Source organism: Pituophis catenifer, unplaced genomic scaffold (genome assembly GCF_029215685.1).
Source record: "Pituophis catenifer annectens isolate HBS135680 unplaced genomic scaffold, rPitCat1.0.hap2 SCAF_14, whole genome shotgun sequence".
NCBI classification, from domain to species: domain Eukaryota; kingdom Metazoa; phylum Chordata; class Lepidosauria; order Squamata; family Colubridae; genus Pituophis; species Pituophis catenifer.
The window spans coordinates 12,484,223-12,508,335 of record NW_027256894.1 but is presented as its reverse complement, the minus strand read 5'-3'; the positions used below and the strand labels follow the sequence as shown (position 1 = coordinate 12,508,335).

General features: G+C 41.5%; 1 protein-coding gene across 2 annotated transcripts in view; it reads left to right on the top strand.

Moving 5' to 3' along the window:
• NTRK3 (neurotrophic receptor tyrosine kinase 3) overlaps nt 1–24,113 on the top strand; it is a 460,742-nt gene that overhangs the window by 179,936 nt on the left and 256,693 nt on the right. The window contains exons 5-8 of one of the 2 annotated variants that reach the window (XM_070953879.1): nt 4,310–4,467; nt 12,195–12,337; nt 14,747–14,888; nt 18,007–18,303. In XM_070953879.1, coding sequence (XP_070809980.1) covers nt 4,310–4,467; nt 12,195–12,337; nt 14,747–14,888; nt 18,007–18,303 — 740 coding nt within the window. Of the gene's footprint in view, nt 1–4,309; nt 4,468–12,194; nt 12,338–14,746; nt 14,889–18,006; nt 18,318–24,113 lie in introns of both variants that reach the window. The other variant, XM_070953880.1, reaches the window with a different exon arrangement.

Here is a 24,113-nt window from a genome sequence, read left to right as displayed (position 1 = left end):
CTGCTGAATCACCCCTCCCTCCTGAAGAGGAAATTTCCAGCCTGGGTCCAGTTCCAGCTTCTAAGCAGATGGCCGCACAACTAAAAGAAAAATGACTTTGAAAAGGGCACTAAGAATAGATCTCCCCCCTTCCTACATGGAAACATGTAGGTTTTGTAGTTTCTTCTTTGTTACTTTAGTCAAACTAGCACAAAGGGAAGAATTTTCTTCCTCCTCATGCATCAGGTTTCAATCCATTTGAAGAAGAAGAATTTGGGATTGAACTTCTTCCTCATTTCTTTAGCAACTTGGGCAGAATTTTCCTAGCTGCAGAGGGATGTTCTTGATGAAGAATTGGTTGCAGGATTTGGGTTTGGGTAGTCTAGAGAAAAGAAGGACTAGAGGAGACATGATAGCAGTGTCTCAATATCTCAGGGGCTGCCACAAAGAAGAGGATTCAAGCTATTCTCCAAAGCACCTGAGGGCAGGACAAGAAGCAATGTGTGGAAACTAATCAAGGAGAGAAGCCAACTGGAATTAAGGAGAAACTTCCTAACAGCGAGAACCATTAACGAGTGGAACAGCTTGCCCTCAAAAGTTGTGGGCGCTTCATAGCAATAGCGCTTGGACTTATATACCGCTTATTTTACAGCCCTCTCTAAGTGGTTTATAGAGTCAGCGTATTGCCCCCAATAATCTGGGTCTTCATTTTGCCCACCTTGGAAGGATGGAAGGCTGAGTCAACCTTGAGCCTGGTGAGATTATGGAGTGTGGAGGAAAAATAGATCAGCCTGCCACACTGCCACACTGAATGCAGTGTTAACACTTCCACTTTGCACTCTCGGTATATTTACTTAGGAGGTGGCCAAGGGATATATATACAGGGGTGGGTTCTACTTACCTTTACTACCGGTTCTCAACGGGGCCGCGCAGAAGCATTCTGATGACGTCGGGGTCGGTGGTTGGAGCCTCCCGCCGGTTTTACTACCGATTCTATAGATCCGGTCCGAACCGGGGGCAACCCACCACTGGATATATATCTAAAAAAAAAGAAGAAACTCAACCCTTGTTAAGTCCCAAAGGAGCAGAAGACTAGTACACTATTAACATGTGCTATGTCCAGTAAAATGCTGGGAGTTAATTTACACAAACGCCCCCTTAAGTATTGCCATTAGGCTGCATTATACTATCAATACTGCTAGGCCAAGCCAGGGGAGAAATCCCTCTCCTCCCTCTACATGGCTTTTACATTATTCATAGAAGAGTCTCATGCATTAAGAATGATCTGAAAGGCTGTGTTATATTACTTACAGTTCTGCTTCTGAAGGGCTGCAATAGTAACTCTCACTAGCAGGCCAGTTTCAGGGGGGAAAGTATTTATAACATCTTTATTTTTCACTTTGGAATTGTCTATAGTGCTAGGCCCATGCATAAATTCATGGAGGTAGGGGAAAAAAAAAAAAACCTTGGAAGGACAATGCCTGCAGGGCAGAACATACACTTGGCAAGCAAAGGAACTAGGCTCCAAATTATGAGATTCTTCCAATTAAACCCATTTTTTTCAAACTTGGCAACTTGAAGATGTATGGATGTCAACTTAATAGGGCTGGCTGGAGAATGGTGGGAGTTGACATTCACACATCTTCAAGTTGCCAAGTTTGAGAGACGCTGATTTAGACCAAGATATTTTCTTGTCTTACTGTTATAGCATCCTCCTTCCTCTTCACATTAAATTTGATTCCATCTTTCTTGAGATAGAGTGTATCTCCCACATTCTAATCCCACAGGAATCCTCTAAAATAGATTGGACTAAGAAAGAGTAGGTTGTCCAAAACAGCCAATGAGATTTATGGAAAAAGAGGGATGAGATCCTAATCTCCCTGGTTCCAGTTCAACACTTTGGCTATTACACAGCACTGGCTGTTAATACAAGAATAGTTATCTGGATTCAAGAGCTGAGAATACTGTGGCCTTTTTTTCCTGCTACTTAAAGGTGACAAACGTAGCAAATTGATTTATAAATCTATTTATAAATCTACTGTATTCCAGGACTGTTGATTTTAATATCTTTTCTGCTTTAATGTTTTATGCTGTAAACTTCCCAGAGTTGTTAGATATGAGATTGGGATCAAATAAATTAGATAGATAGATAGATAGATAGATGGATGGATGGATGGATGGATGGATGGATGGATGGATGATGGATGGATGATAGATGGATGGATGGATGGATGATGGATGGATGGATGGATGGATGGATGATAGATGAAGGATGGATGGAAGGGAGGAGGGAGGAAGGAAGGAAGAAAGGAAGGAAGGAAGGAAGGAAGGAAGGAAGGAAGGAAGGAAGGAAGGAAAGGAAGGAAGGGAGTCTTAATATACTCAACAAGCAGAAAGTTAAGCCTCTTTCTGCCTTCGGTATAAAACTCAATGTATGGTTTCAAACCACCAATAATGTTCTCACCCTGCTTTTCATCTTGGCATTACAACCATCCATGGTCCAGTTGGTCCAGCAAAGAAAGAGAAGATGTTAAAAAACTTATAAAGAAAACGAGACAGCTTGGCCACTGTTTTTGGGTTCTTGTCATTCCTATCATTTTTAATGTTATTTCTGCTTCTATTTCCAAAATTTCACCAGTGTTCCAGTATTCTGATTTAGCTTCTAGATTAGAGGTCTTCAAACTTGGCAGCTTTAAGACTTGTGGACTTCAACTCCCAGCATAGCTGGCTGGAGAATTCTGGGAGTTGAAGTCCACAAGTCTTAAAGCTGCCAAGTTTGAAGACCTCTGTTCTAGATGCCCACAAGGAATCTTCCAGCATTTATCTTTTTGCATGGAAATGGGAAACTCTTGAGCGAAAGTAAATATACTTTCGGGTATACAGCAGCGATATTGCAAGTTGTAAAAAAAAAAATCAATAATAATAAAAATTATCAGTATATAAAACATAAGTGTCTTTTAAACAGAGTACATTAAAACATCAGCCTTGCCAGCTGGGTCAATGAGGTCAAACAGTATATAAAGCTGGCTGCTTCATTCAATTAAATTGCATGATGGGTTGTAAGTTGCCTCATCTCCCCGAGCAGCAGGAGCTCATAGTCAATGCATTAAGACAGGGGGTATTATGGAGAGAGCCTTGAATTTATTGAGCATGTCTGGGCAAGGAGAAGAGGAGAAAAGCTAAATGAAAACTCATGATCCCTGCGTGACCTTATGAATGTCAAGGTGTTTAGAACAAGAAGCCGGAGATACATATTTCAAAGGGAAAAAAAAAAAAAAGCTATGACTTAAATTCAGCAATGATGATTCAGCAATGATGGTCTTTTTCTGATCCTCCCTGCTTTGTTATCTGCACACTTAGCTAATAAACGGTTGTGAAGTTTTCCATAGAATCCATAGATTAATCAACCAAAGTTTAGTAGATTATTTATTTATTCATTTATTCATTTATTCATTTATTCATTTATTCATTCATTTATTCATTTATTCATTTATTCATTTATTCATTTATTCATTTATTCATTTATTTATTTATTGGTTTGATTTATATGCCGCCCTTTCTCCGGAGACTCAGGGCGGCTTACAATGCGTTAAGCAATAGCCTTCATACTTTTGTATATACCTGCTTAGTAGGGCTTTCGCCCCCCGCCCCCCAAGCGGTGTTCTTTTTTATACAAAGTCAGCTTATTGCCCCCACAATCCGGGTCCTCATTTTACCTACCTTGGAAGGATGGAAGGCTGAGTCAACCTGACAATCTGAATGATTGTTGATTAAGAAGAGATTGGACAACCATTTGTCTGAAATGTTATAGGGCAGTGATGGCTAACCTTTTCCGGACTGAGTGCCCAAAGCAAGGATGCCAGAACCCCCAAAAGGCCATTTCTGCACAGCCCCGTGCATGCACCGTGCCCAAAGACCAGCTGGCCAGTGGGAGGTACATGCGCGGCGGAGCTGAACTGGGGCGATGGCTTGCGTGCCACCTGCGGCACACGTGCCATAGGTTCGCCATTACAGTTATAGGGTTTCTGGTTTGCACAGGAGGTTGGACTAGAAGACTTCCAAGATCTTCGGTTATTGTACCGCACAAATGAAAAATTCTAAAATTCTCTATGGAGAATTTTAGCAATGTCCTATCTATACCTGTCATACAGTGAGGTTTACTCTCATGGAGGTAGATGCTAAATGAATCAAATTTTTATATTATCATCACCATCATATCATATCTGGAACTGGGATACAGATCTGCTTTTTGCCCATCTCGTCGTCTGAGTGTTTTGCCTTCTTTTTTGCTTCTCTTTTCTCACAATCTCAATGTTCTCTTTCTACACAGGAAGTTGGAAAACAATATTTTTAACTGCAGCTGTGATATCCGTTGGATCCAGCTGTGGCAGGAGAGAGAAGAAGCCAATTTGCAGAACCAGGACTTGTACTGCACGAGCATGGAGACCAGCCACATACCCATACAGGAGCTGAATATCAACCAGTGCGGTAAGGAAGTGCATATAATTGGGCACCTGTTGATCTTCGAGCATTGTTATCCTTCCTTCTACTTCTGATGTTCAGGCTTTGAGTCATTGCTTATGTAGACCAAATAGCACCATTACCAATGCAGCGAGGATCAGCATGTTCAAAGAAACTCCACAATTTCAGGAATATTGGTGTGGGGGTGCGGGTGTGTACAGAGTTGTAATGACTGTACCTGGAAATCCAAAAATACTGCAGCATATGAGCTTGCTGGGGCTCATACAACCCTGATTATGTCTGGAAAACTGGGGAGAGTGGCAAACAAGAGTGAGGTGCAGTGATTATTATTATTATTTCTTGCTAATTGCTACTGAGTAGTATACATCGGTGAATAAGAATTACAAATTGAGGTGCATAGAGAATTATTAATTTTTCAAGAGACCAGGAGAAAAATCTGCTCTAGGATAATTAGAGAACTTGTTTTCCCCACATCTCTTAATTGATTCACTGTATGCATCTATGATCCATTTTCATTTCATGTACATTCACCCCTGGTTGGGCCCATTTAATATCTATGTCTGTCCATCTGTCCATCATTTGTCTGTCTGTCTGTCTGTCTGTCTGTCTGTCTGTCTGTCTGTCTGTCTTCTGTCTGTCTCTGTCTGCCTGTCTGTCTGCCTGTCTGTCTGTCTGTCTGTTCGTCTATCTATCTATCTATCTATCTATCTATCTATCTATCCATCCATCATCTATCTATCTATCCATCCATCCACATCTATTCATCGATCCATCATCTATCTATCGATCTGTCGATCCATCCATCCATCCATCCATCCTCTATCTATCTATCCATCCATCCACATCTATTCATCGATCCATCATCTATCTATCTATCTATCTATCTATCTATCTATCTATCTATCTATCTGTCGATCCATCCATCCATCCATCCATCCATCCATCCATCCATCCATCCATCCATCCATCCATCATCTATCTATCCATCCATCGACATCGATCCATCATCTATCTATCTATCTATCTATCTATCTATCTATCTATCTATCTATCTACCTACCTACCTACCTACCTACCTACCTACCTACCTACCTACCTACCCACCTACCATATACCATCTTCTCTCTCACACACATAAATATGAATTTCTAAAATACAGATTTTAAAATGGCTTTTACTATTTTTATTTTTGAGCTAAGAACTTCCTTGGGATATTTGGACACATTCGAAGCAGGTTAATACATGAATTTGGATTTGCACATTTCTCTAAGGAAGTACAATTCAGATCAATTTCTTCTCCAAGTTCAAATTTTCTGAGATAACTTTCCGCCTAACCTGCACGTGTGTACACTGATGTGCCTATGCACGCTGTTGCTATCTTTTATTTTGTCGTAGCTGTTGCAGCTTTTCTCTCATCCTCCCATCAGTGTATCTCTGGTTTTATCACCTTGTTGTGTCATTTATTAGAAACCTCCTGAGATTTTGAACAGCTGCATCGTTGTGGCTCTCTTCTGTGGATTCTAGAGTTGCACGCGGGTTTTTTCCTTTCTTTTTTAAAAAAGAACAGATGGAAAAGATAAGAACCAGAGCATCAATGAGATGCATGGCTACTAGCTTCTATTACATGCCTCTGGGTAAACGTCCTCATGTAGCACTTGAATAATACATAAGGAGAAATGCTCTTAAAAATTATTCCCATCCAGATTTGTCCCCAGATCTTGGAATTCTACTTTGCCTGGTCTTGCTTCCAAAGTGAAATGAATGCACTATGGATCCACCCATGTCCAGACACTTTTCAAATATTAAAATACTGTATACATCTCATCAGATACACTCATGCATCAAACAAAAAGCAAAACAGAACTGAGTAAGATACCCATAAAATTCTTGAGGCTAGAGTCAAGATTCCTTCCCTTCCTATAAAGGTTCAAATTACAACCTGACACTCATGTCTCTCTTTCTTTAATTAATATTAATCCTGTATAGATTTTTATCAGAACCAGGAAAGTTGTAACACTTCTGACTACTAATACTAATCAAAGTTATGACTGAACTATGTACTTTTGGATAGTAGATGGCAGGATATAGATATTAGATGCTAAATGCTTGAGGACATACACATCAGGGGTGGGTTCTAAAATTTTTTACTACCAGTTCTGTGGGCATGGCTTATTTTGTGGGCGTGGCTTGATGGTCATGTGACAATTATTTAGGATTTAGCAGAGGTACTGGTCTACCAGGCTTTTAACTGCTTGCAGAGCTGTATCGGTCTACCCATTTCTTTTTGCAGGCACTGGTCTACCCATTTATTTTTGCAGGCACTGATCTACTCATGTATTTTTGCAGGCACTGGTCTACCCATTTATTTTTGCAGGCACCGGTCTACTCATTTGTTTTCTTTTAACACTGATCAGCTGTAGGGCAGCTCTTTGAAGTCCCGGGGCAAGAGTTTAAACAGTTTTTTTCCCTCTAGCCATCAGCTGGGACTCAGGAGGCAGCAATAGATTGGGGGTGGGGCCAAATAAAAGGTAAGAATAATGTGGGGGGTGGGGCGGGGGGCAGAATCAGTTCAGTGACGTCATATCGTCACCGCTACCAGCTTGGCAGAACCGGGAGGAACCCACCATTGATGCACATGTATGCATGTGACAATGAAGGATGGAGCTAGCAATAAGGAAAACAGGCATCCTGGGAGAAAACAAGGATCATGTAAGAGAAGACCAGGCAGAGCTGGGGGGGTAGTGGTGGTGGTGGAATCAAGCAAGTCATCAGGCTAGAGTCACTACGTTCCCACAAATGGTCTAAATCCAACCCCTACTGAATTCCATTGACCCTAATCTGGGATTAATTTAGTCTCGCACTTTAGTTGACTGGATTCTTATGTACTGTATAGGCTTGAACGATAAATCTTCTGAAGTGCAACTTAGTTCAGAACATGGTCCTGATTCTTTGTGCCTGACAGGTCATTATGTAAACTCAGGGCATCTGGCATCCACAGTCCAGCATGAAAAGCAGGTTAGAGTCTGTTATGTTGGAAAGGTGACAAAATTATCAAAACTCCTACTTTTGTACGAAAGGCCATATTGAAAAGGATAGATTACCCTAGACTGGGGTTGACTGCAGGGGTGGTTATTTATTATGACTATGTTCTATTTTTTTCTCTGTGTTTGTTTTATGGTAGAATAAAAGAAAGTTTGTTGATATGGTAGAATAATAATAACATTTGTGGTTGTGAATTTCAGTATTTAAACTTCTGAACCCGTAGCAATGCATATGGCTACATTCCTAGAGTCTGTAGAAGCTGATCTTTGTTACTAGAAGTGTTTAGCATCAGCAATAAAAGCATCTACTCAGGCTAAGTCCTTGACTTTCCCATGAGAGCTGTTGAGTGCAGTTTTTAGCTCCTAAAAAGAGAAAATTATTTCAGTAGCCTTCGTGTTACCCTTGACAATGATGAAGTTCCAAGTAAGTGTAGCTTTGATAGGACCAGATTAATTCTCAACGTTGCCCATGGAAGACAGAGAACAATATACGGGGGAAAACAATCTGCCTAGATTCAAGTCAAATTATATGCATTTCCATTTGTTTGGTTTTGTTTTGTCTTGATTTGGTGGGGAGCAAAAGCAGCCCCCATTTGAGAGGAATGGTTTGCAAGGATAGCCATTCTTAAGCGTGAAAATACGGGATGCTAGTAAAGAGACCTCTGTTGCCAAGGAAACTGTTTCAATGTAAGCATCTTAATTCTAGGGATACCCTCTTTTCTTCCCGTATCAATTTATATTAAGAGAAAAACTTGTTCGCGCTCACATCTATTTGGCTATATAATTGCTGACCAGAATTCCAGTACAATATCTCCACCAGACAGCTTTAATTTGATTTATGAGAATTTGCTTTCACATATTATTTCAAAGAAGATAGTTTTTTGGGGAAAAAATCATAAATGTTTTAAGTTGGAAGGAGCCATTTAAGATCTCTGAATCCAACTCTACTTGGTGCAGGAAGCCAAATCAATATAATCTCAAATATATCCTCTGTTGAACACATCCAGTAAAAAAAAAAACACATTCATTTACCTGTGAGTAACCAGGGTGATAGCAGACAGCTTGGAGAGGGAGTTGTAGGGTGAAAGACAGAATACTCCCAGAAACCTTATGCTACTTAAGGTAGGTGCAACAATCATACAATCCATCAATCACAACTTGACCAATACTTACTTCTATTGAGAATAACCCACAAAGTCAAGTAATTTCTTTTGCATCAAGACCAGAGGGAAATAGTTAAAATGTGCAAAAGGATTCATATAGCTGAGAAGGGCAGTTCAAAGCTGGTTCTCCCGTCCTAGAATAAATGTCTAGAAATCATACAGATATAAACACTACCCCTCCCTTACGAAATAGTCATGCAACTCCATGCCAACCACACAATGACTTTTAACTGCATTCTGGAAGACAACTAAAATAGCTGTAAACTCCAGGGGATTGTAAGACAGCTGGAAATTCCTCAACACACTATAGAAGTAATCTTCAGGGGTTAGAATATTTTTAAGCAGCAAAAGGTAAACAGGGAAAACATTACCTGCTGTAACCGGGAGTAGATTTATGAAGATTAATTTCCTAAGCACGGTAATAAATTTCCATCTCTGCCTGCCCCTACAGTTCTCTCCAAAACAACTGGAAGGCAAGCTCTCTTTACTTAGATACTTCCACTCTAACTGGAGTTCTTCTTGCTTGTGTGAGTAATCCAGCGGGAAAGAGATTCTTAACTTTCTCCAGCCAAGCTTGTGTCTCCATGATTGAGTGGAGGCTGGTTTACTAAACTATTCCAATAGAAGATAATCTCTATAACTCAGATTTGAACTCTGGAGCCCTTGGCATTCTCTGAACTTGGTGATTTCTTGGATGTGTTTCATTATCTAGCTAAGTAACACCATGGATGCTAGACTGTCACTAATGGTGTTACCTAGTCTATATATATAAAAATGTGTGTGCGTGTTCCTGCATAACTCTGGAACGCCTCGAGCAATTTCAACCAAATTTGGTACACAGATGACTTACTCTCTGGAAAGAAATACTGTGGGGGTAAGACACCCCTAACACCCCTCGGGGTGTGTGTTCTGTTAAGATACAGCCTGTTGTGCCTTAAAATGGCTTCTACTGTACTGCCTTAAATTGTGTTCTATTGTGCAGCACAGTGGAGTTGCCATGGTAACAGCTTCACAGTACTCCACAGTACCAGAGGGGGCTCCCTCTGGTATGGGGGGAAAATCCAACATTAGAAATTATGTTTGATCTGGACATTTTCAACAAGGCTTTGATTATTCTTAAGGACAAATGTATGGCCATGATCAATAAAACCAAGATCAGAAAAAAGCATACCAAATGATCATGGATCAGCTAGCAAAACAACAAGGTGGTATCATTTTACTTGACACTTCTGGGGGCACAGGAAATTTTTTTTTAACTAATTCTCACCGAAATAAGGGCTCAGGGTGAAGTTGTTCTTCCTGTCTAATATAGGATTGGGATAAATAAATACCTGAGCAATGCCGGGTTATCAGCTAGTTAGGTAATAAAACATCCTGCAAGCAAATAACCAAGCTCAGAGAACACGGAGGACTCCACAGTTCTTAAATTATTCTCTCTACTTCTCGTACTCAAGCTGTGACAGATGCTGTTTAGGTAGTCAAAATGGCATCACCCCACCTGGAAGAGGAGGAGAGGTATCAGTTGATCTGGAGACTTCAAAGAAGAAGAAAAAACAACAATTATTTAGGAAGGAAACCAGAAAAAGGAGGAAAAAAGATGATTCTAAATCAGTTTAATGGGAAGTGAGCATGTCAAGTTGCTATGGAAACTTGATTGAGATGTGTGTGTGTGTGTGTGTGTGTGTGCGCGCGCGCGTGTGTGTAAAAAATGCAGGAGAGAAAGTGGAACAGGCCTCCCGAATGGGTTGCACTCTTTCTAAAATATATTGTTGAGGTTTCTCTAGGTACAGTATGTACGTGTCTGCCCGTCTATTAGGAATGAGTGGGGCTTCAAAAGGAAGCTTCAGATCAGGGGTGAAATCCAGCAGGTCCTGAGAGGTTCTGGAGAACCGGCAGCGGAAATTTTGAGTAGTTCGGAGACCTGGCAAATACCACCTCTGGCTGCCCCCAGAGTGGGGTGGGAATGGAGATTTTGCAATATCCTTCCCCCAGGAGTGGGGTGGGAATGGAGATTTTGCAGTATCCTTCCCCTACCATGCCCACCAAGCCACGCCCACCAAGCCACACCACGCCCACCAAGCCACGCCCACAGAACCAGTAGTAAAAAAAAATGAATTTCACCACTGCGTCAGTTGGTAATAAAACATCTCTTCAAAGCAAAACTGCCTAGGGGAACAGCTTCTAAAGAATGGGGTGAAGAAGCTGTGGTGTTTGGCTTTGGCTGTATACATGTTTCCCCAAAAATAAGACATCCCCTGATAATAAATCCAGTTGGGCTTTTGAGCGCATGCACTAAAATAAGCCTCCCCCGGAAAATAAGCCCTCCCCGAAAATATTTAAATGCAGAGCTGAAATCAGGTAAGACAGCAAGAGGAGTCCCATCTTGCTCCATGCACCCCAAAATAATGAGATCTCCCCAAAAATAAGGCCAAGCTCTTATTTTGGGGTTCAAAAAAATATAAGACAGTCTTATTTTCAGGGAAACACGGTAGTCCTCGACTTATGACCACAGTTGAGCCCAAAACAAGACAGTTTGTCAGGCCTGGAAGCCATCTTTTTCATTGGATCATCAGGCTTGCCACATTTATTACGGTGGGAAACTGGGAGGGGGGATTGTATGGAGTCAGGGTGATATATAGTCATAATAACATTCCTTTCTCAGAGAGTCAAGGACATCTTGACCTGCACCTGGAGGGCTGGAACATCTCCAGTTGGGATGGTGCTTGGATTGGACCATGTGATGGACATGTGGGTGCAGGGGGAAGGGACTTGGACTTTCTTTTGGGTCTTATTTTCGGGGAAACACGGTAGTCCTTGACTTATGACCACAATTGAGTCCAAAGCATCTGTTGCTAAACAAGACAGTTTGTCAGGCCTGGAAGCCATCTTTTTCACTGGATCTTCAAGCTTGCCACATTTACTACTGTGGGTAACTGGGAGGGGACTGTGTGGAGTCAGGGTGATAATAACATTCCTTTCTCAGAGAGTCAAGGACTTCTTGCCCTGGAAACTTTCAGATTCGGGTTTTCCCAGATGTGCCAATATGACATCTCTAATAAAGTGGAACTTAGAGGAAACTCAAGCTTCGGAGTTTTCTTTCATTGGGGGTGTTGCTTGGAACCCTGACACAGTTGTTAAGTAAACCACTGGAGTTGTAGCACTTTTGTGAAGTGAATCTGGCTTCTCCATTGACTTTGCTTGTGAGAAGGTCACCAAAGGGATCACATGACCCTGGGACACTGCAACCGTCACAAATACATGCCAGTTGCCAAGTATCTGAATTTAGATCACGTGACCTGCAGGGATGCTGCAACAGTTGTAAGTGTGAAAAATGGTCATAAGTCACTTTTTCAGGGCTGTTGTAACTTTGAACGGTCAGTCAATGCATGGTTATAAGCCGAGGACTAGCTGCAAACTATGGAATCTATGCACTTTACAAAGAGTTGCAATAGTGTTTAACAGGTGGAACCAGGGGTGAAATGCTCCCAGTTCAGACATAATCATGTTGATGTTGGCTGGCTCCCTCCAGATTTGCCTGAAATCAGTGTCAGCCACGTGAATCTGACCGTCTGCGAAGGTGAAAATGCTGTTATCACGTGCAACGGGTCCGGTTCTCCTTTGCCAGATGTTGACTGGATTGTGGTCAACCTGCACTCTATCAACACGCATCAGGTAAGGAGCTGAAGTTTAAGGCCTCCTAGATACATGAAGAACTGACAGCAGAAAAAGACCTAGTAGACCTTCAAGTCTGCCCTTTGAGTTGATTTGTTCTTCCTTCCTTCCTTCCTTCCTTCCTCCCTTCCTCCCTCCCTCCCTGCCCTTCCCTCTTCGCCTGATACCCTCCCTCCCGTCTTTCCTTCCTCCCTCCCTCCCTCTCTGCCCTTCCCTCTTCCCCTTGATACCATCCCTCCCATTTTTCCTTCCTTCCTTCCTTCCCCCTCCCTTCCTGCCCTTCCTTCTTCCCCTTGATACCCTCCCTCCCTCCCTCCCTCCCTCCCTTCCTTCCTTCCTTCTTTCCCCCTCCCTCCCTCTCTGCCCTTCCCTCTTCCCCTTGATACCATCCTTCCCATTTTTCCTTCCTTCCTTCCTCCTCCCTTCCTGCCCTTCCTTCTTCCCTTGATAACCTCCCTCCCTCCCTTCCTTCTTTCCTCCCTCCCTTCCTTCCTTCCTTCCTTCTTCCCCCCTCCCTCCCTCTCTGCCCTTCCCTCTTCCCCTTGATACCCTCCCTCCCATCTTTCTTTCCTTCCTTCCTTCCTTCCTTCCTTCCTTCCTTCCTTCCTTCCTTCCTCCCTCCCTCCCTCCCTCCCTCTCTGCCCTTCCCTCTTCCCCTTGATACCCTCCCTCCCATCTTTCCTTCCTTCCTTCCTTCCTTCCTTCCTTCCTTCCTTCCTTCCTTCCTTCCTCCCTCCCTCCCTCCCTCCCTCCCTCCCTCTCTGCCCTTCCCTCTTCCCCTTGATACCCTCCCTCCCATCTTTCTTTCCTTCCTTCCTTCCTTCCTTCCTTCCTTCCTCCCTCCCTCCCTCCCTCCCTCCCTTCCTGCCCTTCCCTCTTCCCCTTGATACCCTCCCTCCCTCCCATCTTTCCTTTCTTCCTTCCTTCCTCCCTTCCTGTTATTGTTTTTTATCATTTTTGTTGGAAGATGGACATGTGTTTGATCCACGCATGTTTAAATTCAGTTACTGATGTTTTGACCCATATCTCCTCTGGAAGTTGGTTCCAAGCTTCCGCCTACTCTTTCTGTGAAGTGATACTTTCTAACATGACTTTTGAACTTTCCCTCCTGTCAGTTTGAGGTTATGCCCCCATGTTCTTGATCTTTTGCTTTAATAACGAAGCTCCCTTGCTTTTTTTCCCCCAAAAAAGAGTTTCAAACAATAACTCTGCCTATCTGGTTGATCATGTAGCAGATTTTTCTTTCTTTCATCATTTATTTTCAGGCAGCTTTGGGTATATATAAAAAGTTTTAATGTTGCGCTTTAAGGCAGTGTCCTCCAGCTCTTCAGATATATGGAATATGCTGGTAGTTCTCAATTTATGGCCACAATTGAGCCCAACATTTCTGTTGCTAAGTGAGACATTTGTTAAGTGAATTTTACCCCATTGAATGACTTTTCTTGCCACAGCTGTTAAGTGAATCACTGCAGCTCTTGGTTGTTAAGTGAACCTGACTTCCCCATTGACTTTGCCTGTCAGAAAGTTGCCAAAGGAAATCGCTTGGCCCTGGGGACACTGCAACCGTCATAAATATGAGTCAGTTGCCAAGTTGTCTTGAATTTTGATTGGGTGACTGTGGGGGATGCTGCCAAGGTCGTAAGTGTGGGAAAATGGGTATAAGACACTTTTTTCTATGCCGTTGTAACTTTGAATGGTCACTAAACAAACTATTGTAAGTTGAATCTCATCTGTTTGGGCAAGGCTATTCTGGGACATTCAGTGGATGTGGGATCCATTTTTTTATTTTATTTTATTTTACGTTAACTTTCTGGTGAAAGAAGATAATAAGAATAAGTGTACAATTATGATGATAATACTGATAGAATAAATCTGAAAAGAAATTGAAAGAAAGTATATACTATTAGAATACAGGAGATGTTCGGATACCAAACGAGAATATTCCACAGCAAAGAAGATAGAAAGGAGAGAAGAGTAGAGGGTAGGAAGAGGAGAGGGAGGGAAAGGAATGGGAGAAAGGGAAAAGGAGAGGAAGGAAAGGTAGGGGACAGGAGTAGGAGAGAAGGTGAGTAGGGGGAAAAGACAAGAGGAGTGGGGGAAAGGAAGGGGAAGTAGGATGAGGCAGGAAAGGAGGAAGGAGAAAGTAGGAGAGGAGAGGAGAGGAGGAAAGGAAAAGAGGAGGAGAAGAAGAAGGGTTGTTGTGAAATGAGGGAAGAAAGGGTAGAAGAGCAACTCCGAATGTAATTAAAATGCCTTATTTTAATGCTTTCTTTAAGGAAAACATGTATATGTAGGATTAATTATGTATAAGAAAATGTACATTTTCTATTATGTGTATAAGAAATAAAGCTGAAAAACTTTTCAAAAAAAACAAACAAACAAAACTAACTTTCTGGTGGTGATTTTCAGACAAATGCCAACTGGACCAATGTCCATTCCATCAATTTAACCCTGGTGAATGTAACCAGCGAAGACAATGGGTTCCTGCTTACGTGCATAGCTGAGAATGTGGTAGGAATGTCTAATGCCAGCGTACTTCTCACTGTATACTGTAAGTCAATGCGGGGAACCTAAGAGGTGGGTTGAAAGATGGGAAATCCAATTATGGGAGGTTTTGGGGCACTTTTCCTGAGTAAGAACTTAGCTGGAGAAATTTTCCTTGGGAAGAAAAATATATAACGTGGAATTTTGTAATGAGACCTGGGATATTTCTTGCAAGTAGGTTGAGATTCTCCCCCCCACCCACCCAGGATCTATTAGGATGAAAAATGGAAGAGTAATATTAGTATTGACCAGGGATGAAATCCTCCCGGTTCGAAACAGATCGCCTGATCCGGTAGCGATGGCGGTGGGTGGTTCGGAGAACCTGTAGCAAAAATCCCTGCTCCCCCCCCATGCGCAGCTGAGCCACGCGATCATCAGAGGCTGGTTTTTTTTACTTTTAAAAGCATTTTTTCTACAACCTCTTCGGCCGGAAAAAATGCTTTTAAAAGTTAAAAGAAGCCTCTGATGATCGTGCGGCTCAGCTGGGATCATCCGAGGCTTTTAAAAGCATTTTTTCTACAACCTCTTTGGCCGGAAAAAATGCTTTTAAAAGTAACAAAAAAGCCTCTGATGATCGCGTGGCTCAGCTGGGATTGTCAGAGGCTTTTAAAAGCATTTTTTCTACAACCTCTTCGGCCGAAGAGGTTGTAGAAAAAAAAAAAGTTGGCCACACCTACCCAGTCTCATTACCCCCCCCCCACCAAGCCACGCCCACAGAACCAGTAGTAACAAATTTTAGACTTCACCCCTGGTATTGACTATGACCAATGCTTCTTTCAGCTGACTCCATAGAGAAATGATAGCTAACCTTTTTGCTGTCGCATGCCAAAAGCAGGGGTAGCGCGCGGGGAGGGTCGTGCACATGCGTGACCACACCCATAATTCAATGCCCCCATGCCCCGCCCCCCCTGTGCATGTGCATACTCCCCCCCCTCCCGAGTGCCCCCTGCTTTTCGCATGTGACAGCAAAAAGATTACCGGTGGGCCCGGTAGGCCCATTTTTCACCTTCCCCAGGCTCCAGAGGCTTTCTTGGAGCCTGGGGAGGACGAAAACAGCCTTCCCCATCCCCCCCCACCCCCGGAGGCCCTCTGGAGGCCGGAAATGGCCCATTTCCTGACTTCCAGTGGGCCCAGAAGGCCCGAAAATCAGCTGGCCAGCACGTGCATGTGCACTGGAGCTCAGCTAGGGTAACGCTTGCGTGCCCACAAATATGGCTCTGTGTGCCATCTGTGGCACGCGTGACATAGATTCGCCATCACGGACATAGAGTATGGTGGCCCTTGGATGTTGTGGAGCTACAATTCCCAGCATCAGCAGTCAACCAAACACTAAGGATACTTCCACCTGGGACTTCTGAGAGTTGTAGTTTAAGAAACATCTGGACGACCTCAGATTCTTTATCCCAATGTAGACCCAATACAACTTCACTCGGCATATTAATGAAATTCCCAAGGCAGCTGTCAGACTGAAAAAAGCTTTGCTCACTTCTAATAGGAATGGCCTCCTGATTTTGGCAGCAAGTAAAAATTTAAAAAGATGCAATAAGTTGCCAGTAGACTTCAAATGCACAAGCGGCTTCACTTTTCCTTCTTGAAGCTTCTCTTGCAGCATGTTAACTAGTCCACTGTGACTTTCAGTCTGAGAATTTGACAGTGAAGAGACTTATATTCTGCTGAACGAATGCTCTGACATTTGAACAAGATCAGTCATATCCTCGCAAATCCATGCTAATATGCATGTACTTACTTGCCCTTCTGGGTCATGTGAGTGGCAGAAAATGGCTTATCTCTATAAAATGCCCTTGGAGTCCTGTACGGCTTGTTTTTATACGCTGTAGTATAAATGTAGATTCCTACCCCTGTGTACCAAGAAAGCAATAGATAAATGAATAGAGCCATAGTGATGCAGTGTTTAGAATGCAGTACCACAGGCTAGTTCTGCCGGCTGCCTGCAATTTGGCAGTTCAAATCTCACCAGGCTCAAGGTTGACCCAGCCTTGCGTCCTTCCGAGGTCGATAAAATGAAGACCCAGATTGTGGGGGCCAATCTGCTGACTCTACAAACCGTAAAGCTGTAAAGCACTGTGAAGCGGTATATAAGTCTAAGTGCTACAGCTATTGCTAAATGAAATATTGAGAAGAATCTGAATGGTCCACAATATTGATAGTCCTATGAAATGATTTAAAGCTGCATTACATATACTCCCTTGGCTGCATACACGAAGCTCAACTGAAATATTTCAGGGATGGGCTTCCTTGTTGTGACCAGGCCATGGTTTGTTTACATCTACATTGTTTACATTTACATAGGTTGCAAGTTCTTCTAACAACAGGAGAGTGTTGGCAATTTCCCCATGATTTTAAAATGCAATATTTTTTATACTTATTACTGTATAAATCCTGCAAAAGAGAGGTGGGGGAATCTCTGTCACTTTGCCACTTAATTTTGGTAGCCCAACCCTGGAGGAATATATGCAACATTTAGGCCATGGCTTGCCCACCCTTGGAGTATAGCATCATGCTATACTTTAAAGAGTTTGAAGTCACTGACTCCTGGTTTATTTTCTTCATTTTCTGTTGCATTTTTCATAATAAAAAAATCAAGCACGGTTTCATAACATATGTAGACCATAGGTTTCCAAGCCTATATTATCAGAAGCTGAACTGTTTGCCATTCAGGGAAATTTAAATTCAAAGCATCCCCTAACTTTGTGCTCCATATGCCCTTCTTTCCTCCCTCCCTCCCTCCCTCCCTCCCTCCCTCCCTTCCTTCCTTCCTTCCTTCTTTCTCTCCTTCCTTCCTTCTCCCCTTCCTTCCTTTTCTCCTTCCTTCCTTCTCTCCTTCCTTCCTTCTCTCCTTCCTTCCTTCCTTCCTTCCTTCCTCCCTCCCTCCCTCCCTCCCTCCCTCCCTCGTTAGAAAAAAATGTATATTATAATATATGGAAGATGAGATTTTATATGATCTTAAAATACAAATAGAATGTTTGAGTTTTTGAAAGTTGAATCCAGTTGGGCTTCCAACAGAGTTTAGAGAAAGCACGGTCCAACTGTGATTTCACCCCACCCCTCTAATGTTTTGTGGATGACCATTAAAGTTTGTTTGCCTCTCTCTTCCACTCTTTTAGCTCCTCCCCGTATCCTCAGCCTCCTGGAACCGATTCGGCATATGGAACACTGTATCGAGTTTTCAGTGCATGGGAACCCTCCGCCCCAGATTCATTGGCTGTACAACGGCCAGTTTCTTAGGCAAACCGCCTTCATCCGCATGGACGTCTACCAGGGTGGGGACATCACAGATGGCTGTTTGCTCTTCAACCATCCCACTCATTACAACAATGGCAACTACACCATCGTGGCTACCAACTCCTTGGGAACAGCCAACCAGACTGTCCGAGGACATTTTCTGGAGAAACCATTTCCAAGTGAGAGATTGACAGTTTATAGCAAGGGGAGGGCAAGCTTTTTTTGTAGCTTTTTAAAATATATATATAAAAGAGGGGTCCATGTGCACTTCTTTAAAAATGCATTTTTTTTAAATGATGACATCTGTATATTCCAAAGTCAGCATGGTTAATGGGGAAACCAAGGTTCAGCCTCAGTCTTTGAAGTTCAGCTGAGGACTTTGGATCATCATTGTCTCTCGGCCCAACCCATCCCATCCCAGATATTATTTTTTTAAAAAAAAATATGGATAAACATATGGACAGATTGTAATGCACATCAATCTGAGCTCTTGTTGAAGGTCGGGGTATGTTTCTAACAAATGAATTGATTTGGGGATAGGCTCTCTCCTTCATTCCAAGGGTAATGCTGAGAATTAAAGAGGGTGAGTGCTTATTTTGGTTGAGACATATAAATGCAAAAAATAAAGGAATATGAGGATCCAATTAGGCATTATGCAATATTCATATTGTGCTGCTCCACTTGGGTTTTTTTTTTTTAATGTATTCTATTTGTACTGTGTAACTTGTCAGGGTTTCAAGTAACACCCCCAACGAAAGAAGACTCCGAGGCTAGATGTTCCTCAAAGTTCCATTTTATTAGAGATGTCATATTGGCACATCTGGGACAACCCGAATCTGAAAGCTTCCAGGTTTTCCCCACCCAAAGGAAAGTCCACGTCCCTTCCCCTTGCATCCACATGTCCATCACATGGTCCAATCAATGCACCTTCCCAACTGGAGATGCCTCCGAGCCACACCACTCACAGGGCAGAATGTCCTTGACTCTCAAAGAAAAGAATGTTATTATGGCTAGATATCTCCTCAACTCCATACAATCCCCCCTCCCAGTTTCCCAATGTGGCAGCCCTGAAGATCCAAAGTAAAAGATGGCTTCCAGGACTGACATAACTCTTAAGTGCACATCTAATTTCTTTGCAGTACATAATAAAGTTTGTTTGCATGTAATGTGAGGCTACCTCACTTTCTTCTCTATGGAATGGATTTTTTTTTCTAAAGACAAGGACTCAGCCCAGTGACTGAGTGTTGATCCCAGTCCAGTTATTGTCACTCAGCTTAGCCCACCCTTCTGAACGATGGTTGCTACGAAAATTGAATTCAGCACCTGGAGGAAAGGTGGGAAGTAGATTTAATGAATGAATAAATAACTAACATTAGGACAAGAACCGAAGTGGAACAATACAATGTGAATAATTTAATTTAATTTAATTTTGCCTTTGGTGCAATTTGTAGTAAATAATTTACTGTAGTGTTTCTGTTGTTGAGGAAGATTTTCTCAGCTTTTTTCCAAGTAGATGAAAAGAGAAATTCCTCTTGGCTTGAATGGTGATGATGCTCCCTCTGGTCCTTCTTTTCCTAACAAACCTCACTAACATACGAGTCAGTGGCGGTTAGGGTTTCAAGCAGTTCTTGGTTTCCAAACCTTTTTGAAGAAGAGCCCCCCACTTGGAAAACTAGTGTAAACAGCATATCCCAGATCTAAATCTATCTTCCTGCCCCAAAATGAAAACTTAAACTACTTGGATCAATTCTGGTTTCAACTCAGCCCCTTCAGATGCTAATAAGGTACGTGTGCAAAAGACATCCAGGGTATCTGATGTGATCTGACAATTTTAACTGAATCATTGCTTTGATTCAGAAAGTTGATTAAGAGTTTGATTGGATCACATTAAAGTTGAATTTCCAAAATGAAACGCCACATACACTTGATTAACTGATAGAATTCATCAGTGTAACCTGAGAAGAAAGGTCTCCTTGTAGATAACCTTTCAAAGGGGTTTTGGAAATGAATGGAAAGCAAACCTATTAGAGCTACCGTACTTGATGCAGTAACTAAATGGAACTCCCGTGTTCAGAAGGATAATACCTTTGAGCAGTGGATCCTGGGGGATACATAAATGGGGAAAGTTACCAGTAGGCCACCTTTTTGGAGATGATCTGGCTGACTATTGTTGAAAGTCGGATGCCACACCAGGCAATCTTTTGCCCAGATGTCCATAAAGGGCAGGACAAGAAGGAATGGATGGAAACTTTTCAAAGAGTGATCCAACCTAGAAGAAGGGAGAAATTTTCTGACAGTGAGAACAATTAATCAGTGGAACAGAAATTTGCCTCCAGAAATTATCAGTGTTCCATCACTGGGAGTTTTCAAGAAGAGACTGGATAGTCATTTGTCCAGAGCGGTCTCCGGTTGGACTAGAAGACCTCCAAGGTCCCTTACAAGGTTATTTTGTAATTCTGCTCTTCTATGAAGGAATAATTGCAAAAATAGTTTCTTTATCTATAAGAGCACCGATAAGGGTCCACAATTAATACTTTTTTTCTCTTTTCAACAAATGATGCTATGTGTCTGCAGGCTAACTGAAATAACAGGGTTTATGTAATGCCTTCCTCTTTTGATCTTAAGAAAGTCCTTATAGAGTTGATTTTTTTTCAGGCATTTAGACATGCATGTTACCATCTGGCCTGCTGTCATAAGAATGTAGGGCACCTATTAGTTACCTCCCACGATGAAAGTTGACATTTTGTAATATAGGGAAAGCACAATGCCAGTGATATCCTGATTTATTATTTATGTTTTGTTTTCATGGAACTTTCTCTGTCAATGATCTATAGAGCCCATTAAATCTTTTTTTTTAATTGAAAAAGTTTTTCAAATACAGATTTTCCCCCCTTTTTCCCCCCTCCTCCCTAACCCCCCCCTCCCCCTCCCCTCCCCCCATGGCTTCTCCAAAATAAAATCCAAATTGATATCACATTATATAATACTTTACTTTACCATCCTTTTACACCACCCCCCCATATGCTAACCATTTCTTTCTAACATTATTATTATATCCCCCCTATACTATACATTTCAAAGCAACATTCAGCTGTAAAATTATATAATAAATCCTAATTTGGCATTTATTCAACTCATAATCTACCCATTTCCTCCACCCCCATACATATATCTCTTAATTCAAATCTTTTACGTATATTAATATCTAAACATAACATCCCTTTTCCTAAGCTAAACAATCAGTAACCTAACCTATCTCCACCCACTTTCCTACAGGTCTACCATACATAATATTTTTAATATCTTTGTTCTTCTGTCCACACCACTAAAAGATATTTCCATATATAAATAAAATCCTCAAATGACTTTAAGTTTGTAATCCATATAGTATCTTCCGTAATGTCTTTCAACTAGATTATTAATTCCATCGCCCGTGTTAGGGTAACATCAAGTTCTGCTTCCAACAGTATATTCAGTATCTTCAATTACCATCAGCCCCCATCAATAGTAAATGTTTCTGTATATAAAAAACTACCCGAGTGACTTTATATTTATATTCCATATAGTATCTTCTGTAATGTCTTTTGTCTAGATTATTAATTCCAACCACCACGTTAGGGTAACAACCAGATCTTCTGCATGCCCCAATTCCATAATTCTCTTGCCTTATAACTCAACATATACGTAATCCATTTTCCAAAGAATCCAAAATAGAAAGTTCCAATCCGCTCAATCAAGGGCCATCTTCCACATCACAAAAACACCAGCACTGCAGAGATCTGTTATTCTTCTCAAAATAGTATAAGTCTATAATTTGCCTCAGTTATATTTTCATGTATCAGCCTTCTATAAATCCCGCTTATTATATTTAATCGTCTCTTAAGTAACTGGCATTAGTCTGTTGGCTAAAGAAAAAGGAAAAAAAAAGTTTTTTTGTTTAGTTTAAAAATTTTTAGTTTTGTAGAACCTGCTTCTTCTTTTCTTAACGTGTTGTGATTTAGATCTCCATCCTGGTTGCCTTTCTTGGACTTTCTTGGACTCAATCAGCTGATTGAGTTACATGCTGGTCTGTAACTTGATAAGACATCAAATCGAAATCCAAAGCTGCCTCTCTTATATTTATAGGTGATCCAGCTATAGCCTCTGGAGGAGAATCCAGAAGCGGCTCATCCAAAAAGGCCTCTATAACTTGCTGTTTTTCCATTACCTCCATCTCCATCTGCTTAGCCTGAGATTCAGTCTCTTGTTCATTTTACTTTTCTTTATCCCCCTCCAGTGTTCCTAACACTGGTGACATACATGGAGATGTTAGGTCCATTTTAAAAACCTTGTAATAAAATTCTTCCGCTTTTTCAACAGTATTTAGTTGATATCTTTCTCCTTGATATCTCAATATTATACCAACTGGAGCATCCCACCTAAATGGGATGTTTTGTTTCTTTAGCTCAGTCACCAAAAATCCAAAATCCTTTCTATCTTTTAACATCTTGGACGGCAGCTCTTTATATATCCAAATCTTCCTTCCATTCATTTCTAGAGTGGAGTTAAAAGACTTTTGCACAATATCATTTCTTATTCCTTTATCAGTGAAGTAAATCATCACATCTCTAGGCAACTGCCTTTGCTTTGCCACCCAGGAATTTGCTCTGTAGACCTTATCAATCTTACAGGATACCTCTTCAGGACTAACCTTTAAAATCACAGCCAGAACTTCAGCAGACATCTTTCTCAAATCTTCTCTGTTATTTTCCTGTATTCCCCTGATTCTGACCGCAAATTCCATGGATCTAAATTTCATCATTGTGACTTCATTTTCAATCCTTTGTTTTATATTATCTGCATTGTAAGTCTTGTGATCAGCTTCCTTTATTTTAGACTCTACTTCTGAACTATTTTCTTGAATCATTGTCAAGTCATTTTCAATTCTTTGTATTTTATTATCCAAATTATGAATCTTATAATCAGCTTCCTTCATTTTTTTTTTTTAATTTGATTTATATGCCGCCCTTCTCCGGAGTCTCAGGGCGGCTTACAATGCGTTAAGCAATAGCCTTCATACTTTTGTATATTTATACAAAGTCAGCTTATTGCCCCCACAAACTGGGTCCTCATTTCACCTACCTTAGAAAGGATGGAAGGCTGAGTCAACCTTGAGCCTTGGAGAGATTCGAACCAGCAGTAAATTGCAGGCAGCTGTGTTAATAACAGGGTGTGTAGACCACTGTACTATCACGGCTATTTTAGACTCTATTTCTAAGTTGATATCTTTATCCATCTTTATAATTATTTCTGAAAAACTTTTCAAAGCTGTTACAATATGTCGTTTCAGGTTATCATACTTTTGTTGTACCAACTCTTTAATTTCCTGTCTAGGTTCTGATTCACAATCTCATCATGTCTTGCCATCTCCTCCAAAACAAATTCCTTTAGGTCTTTAAAGCCATTCTTCTGCATCTGCAAGCTCAAAACTTGTTCACGTGATTTGTAAATGAGGGAGCCCCCCCCCCCACAGCTTGGTTGTCTGGCTTTGTCAGTTTTAACGCCATCCTGCCCCACAAACAGATTTTTTTTCCTTTTAAAGAAAAATACTTCTCTCCAGACAATATCAATATCAAGTCTCTAAGAAGGAAGAAGCATGAAATAAGAATTTTTCTCTTCACTTCTAGCCAGTGCTATTGTTTCAGATACTTTGTAACGTATTAAACTATTCAAACGGAAGGACTTTCGTTTTCAGCTTTCTTCTCAAGCCTCAGCCAGTTGCCATTTTAAACTTTCTTTTTTCCCCCTTTCACTCTTTCTTCACTTTTAAAATCAGTCTTAGGGTTGTTAGAAATACTTGCAATTTAGAGTCCCAGATCCGGATTTCATCCTGCTTGTTCAGACGATCTGTTAGTTTTCGTTAGTTGGATTGGTCCCATCGCCTGGCTCTGCGGAACGCAGAGTTCTCCCGAAGCCCGGAGCAGCGGCGAGCAAAAATAGGGAGACTCAT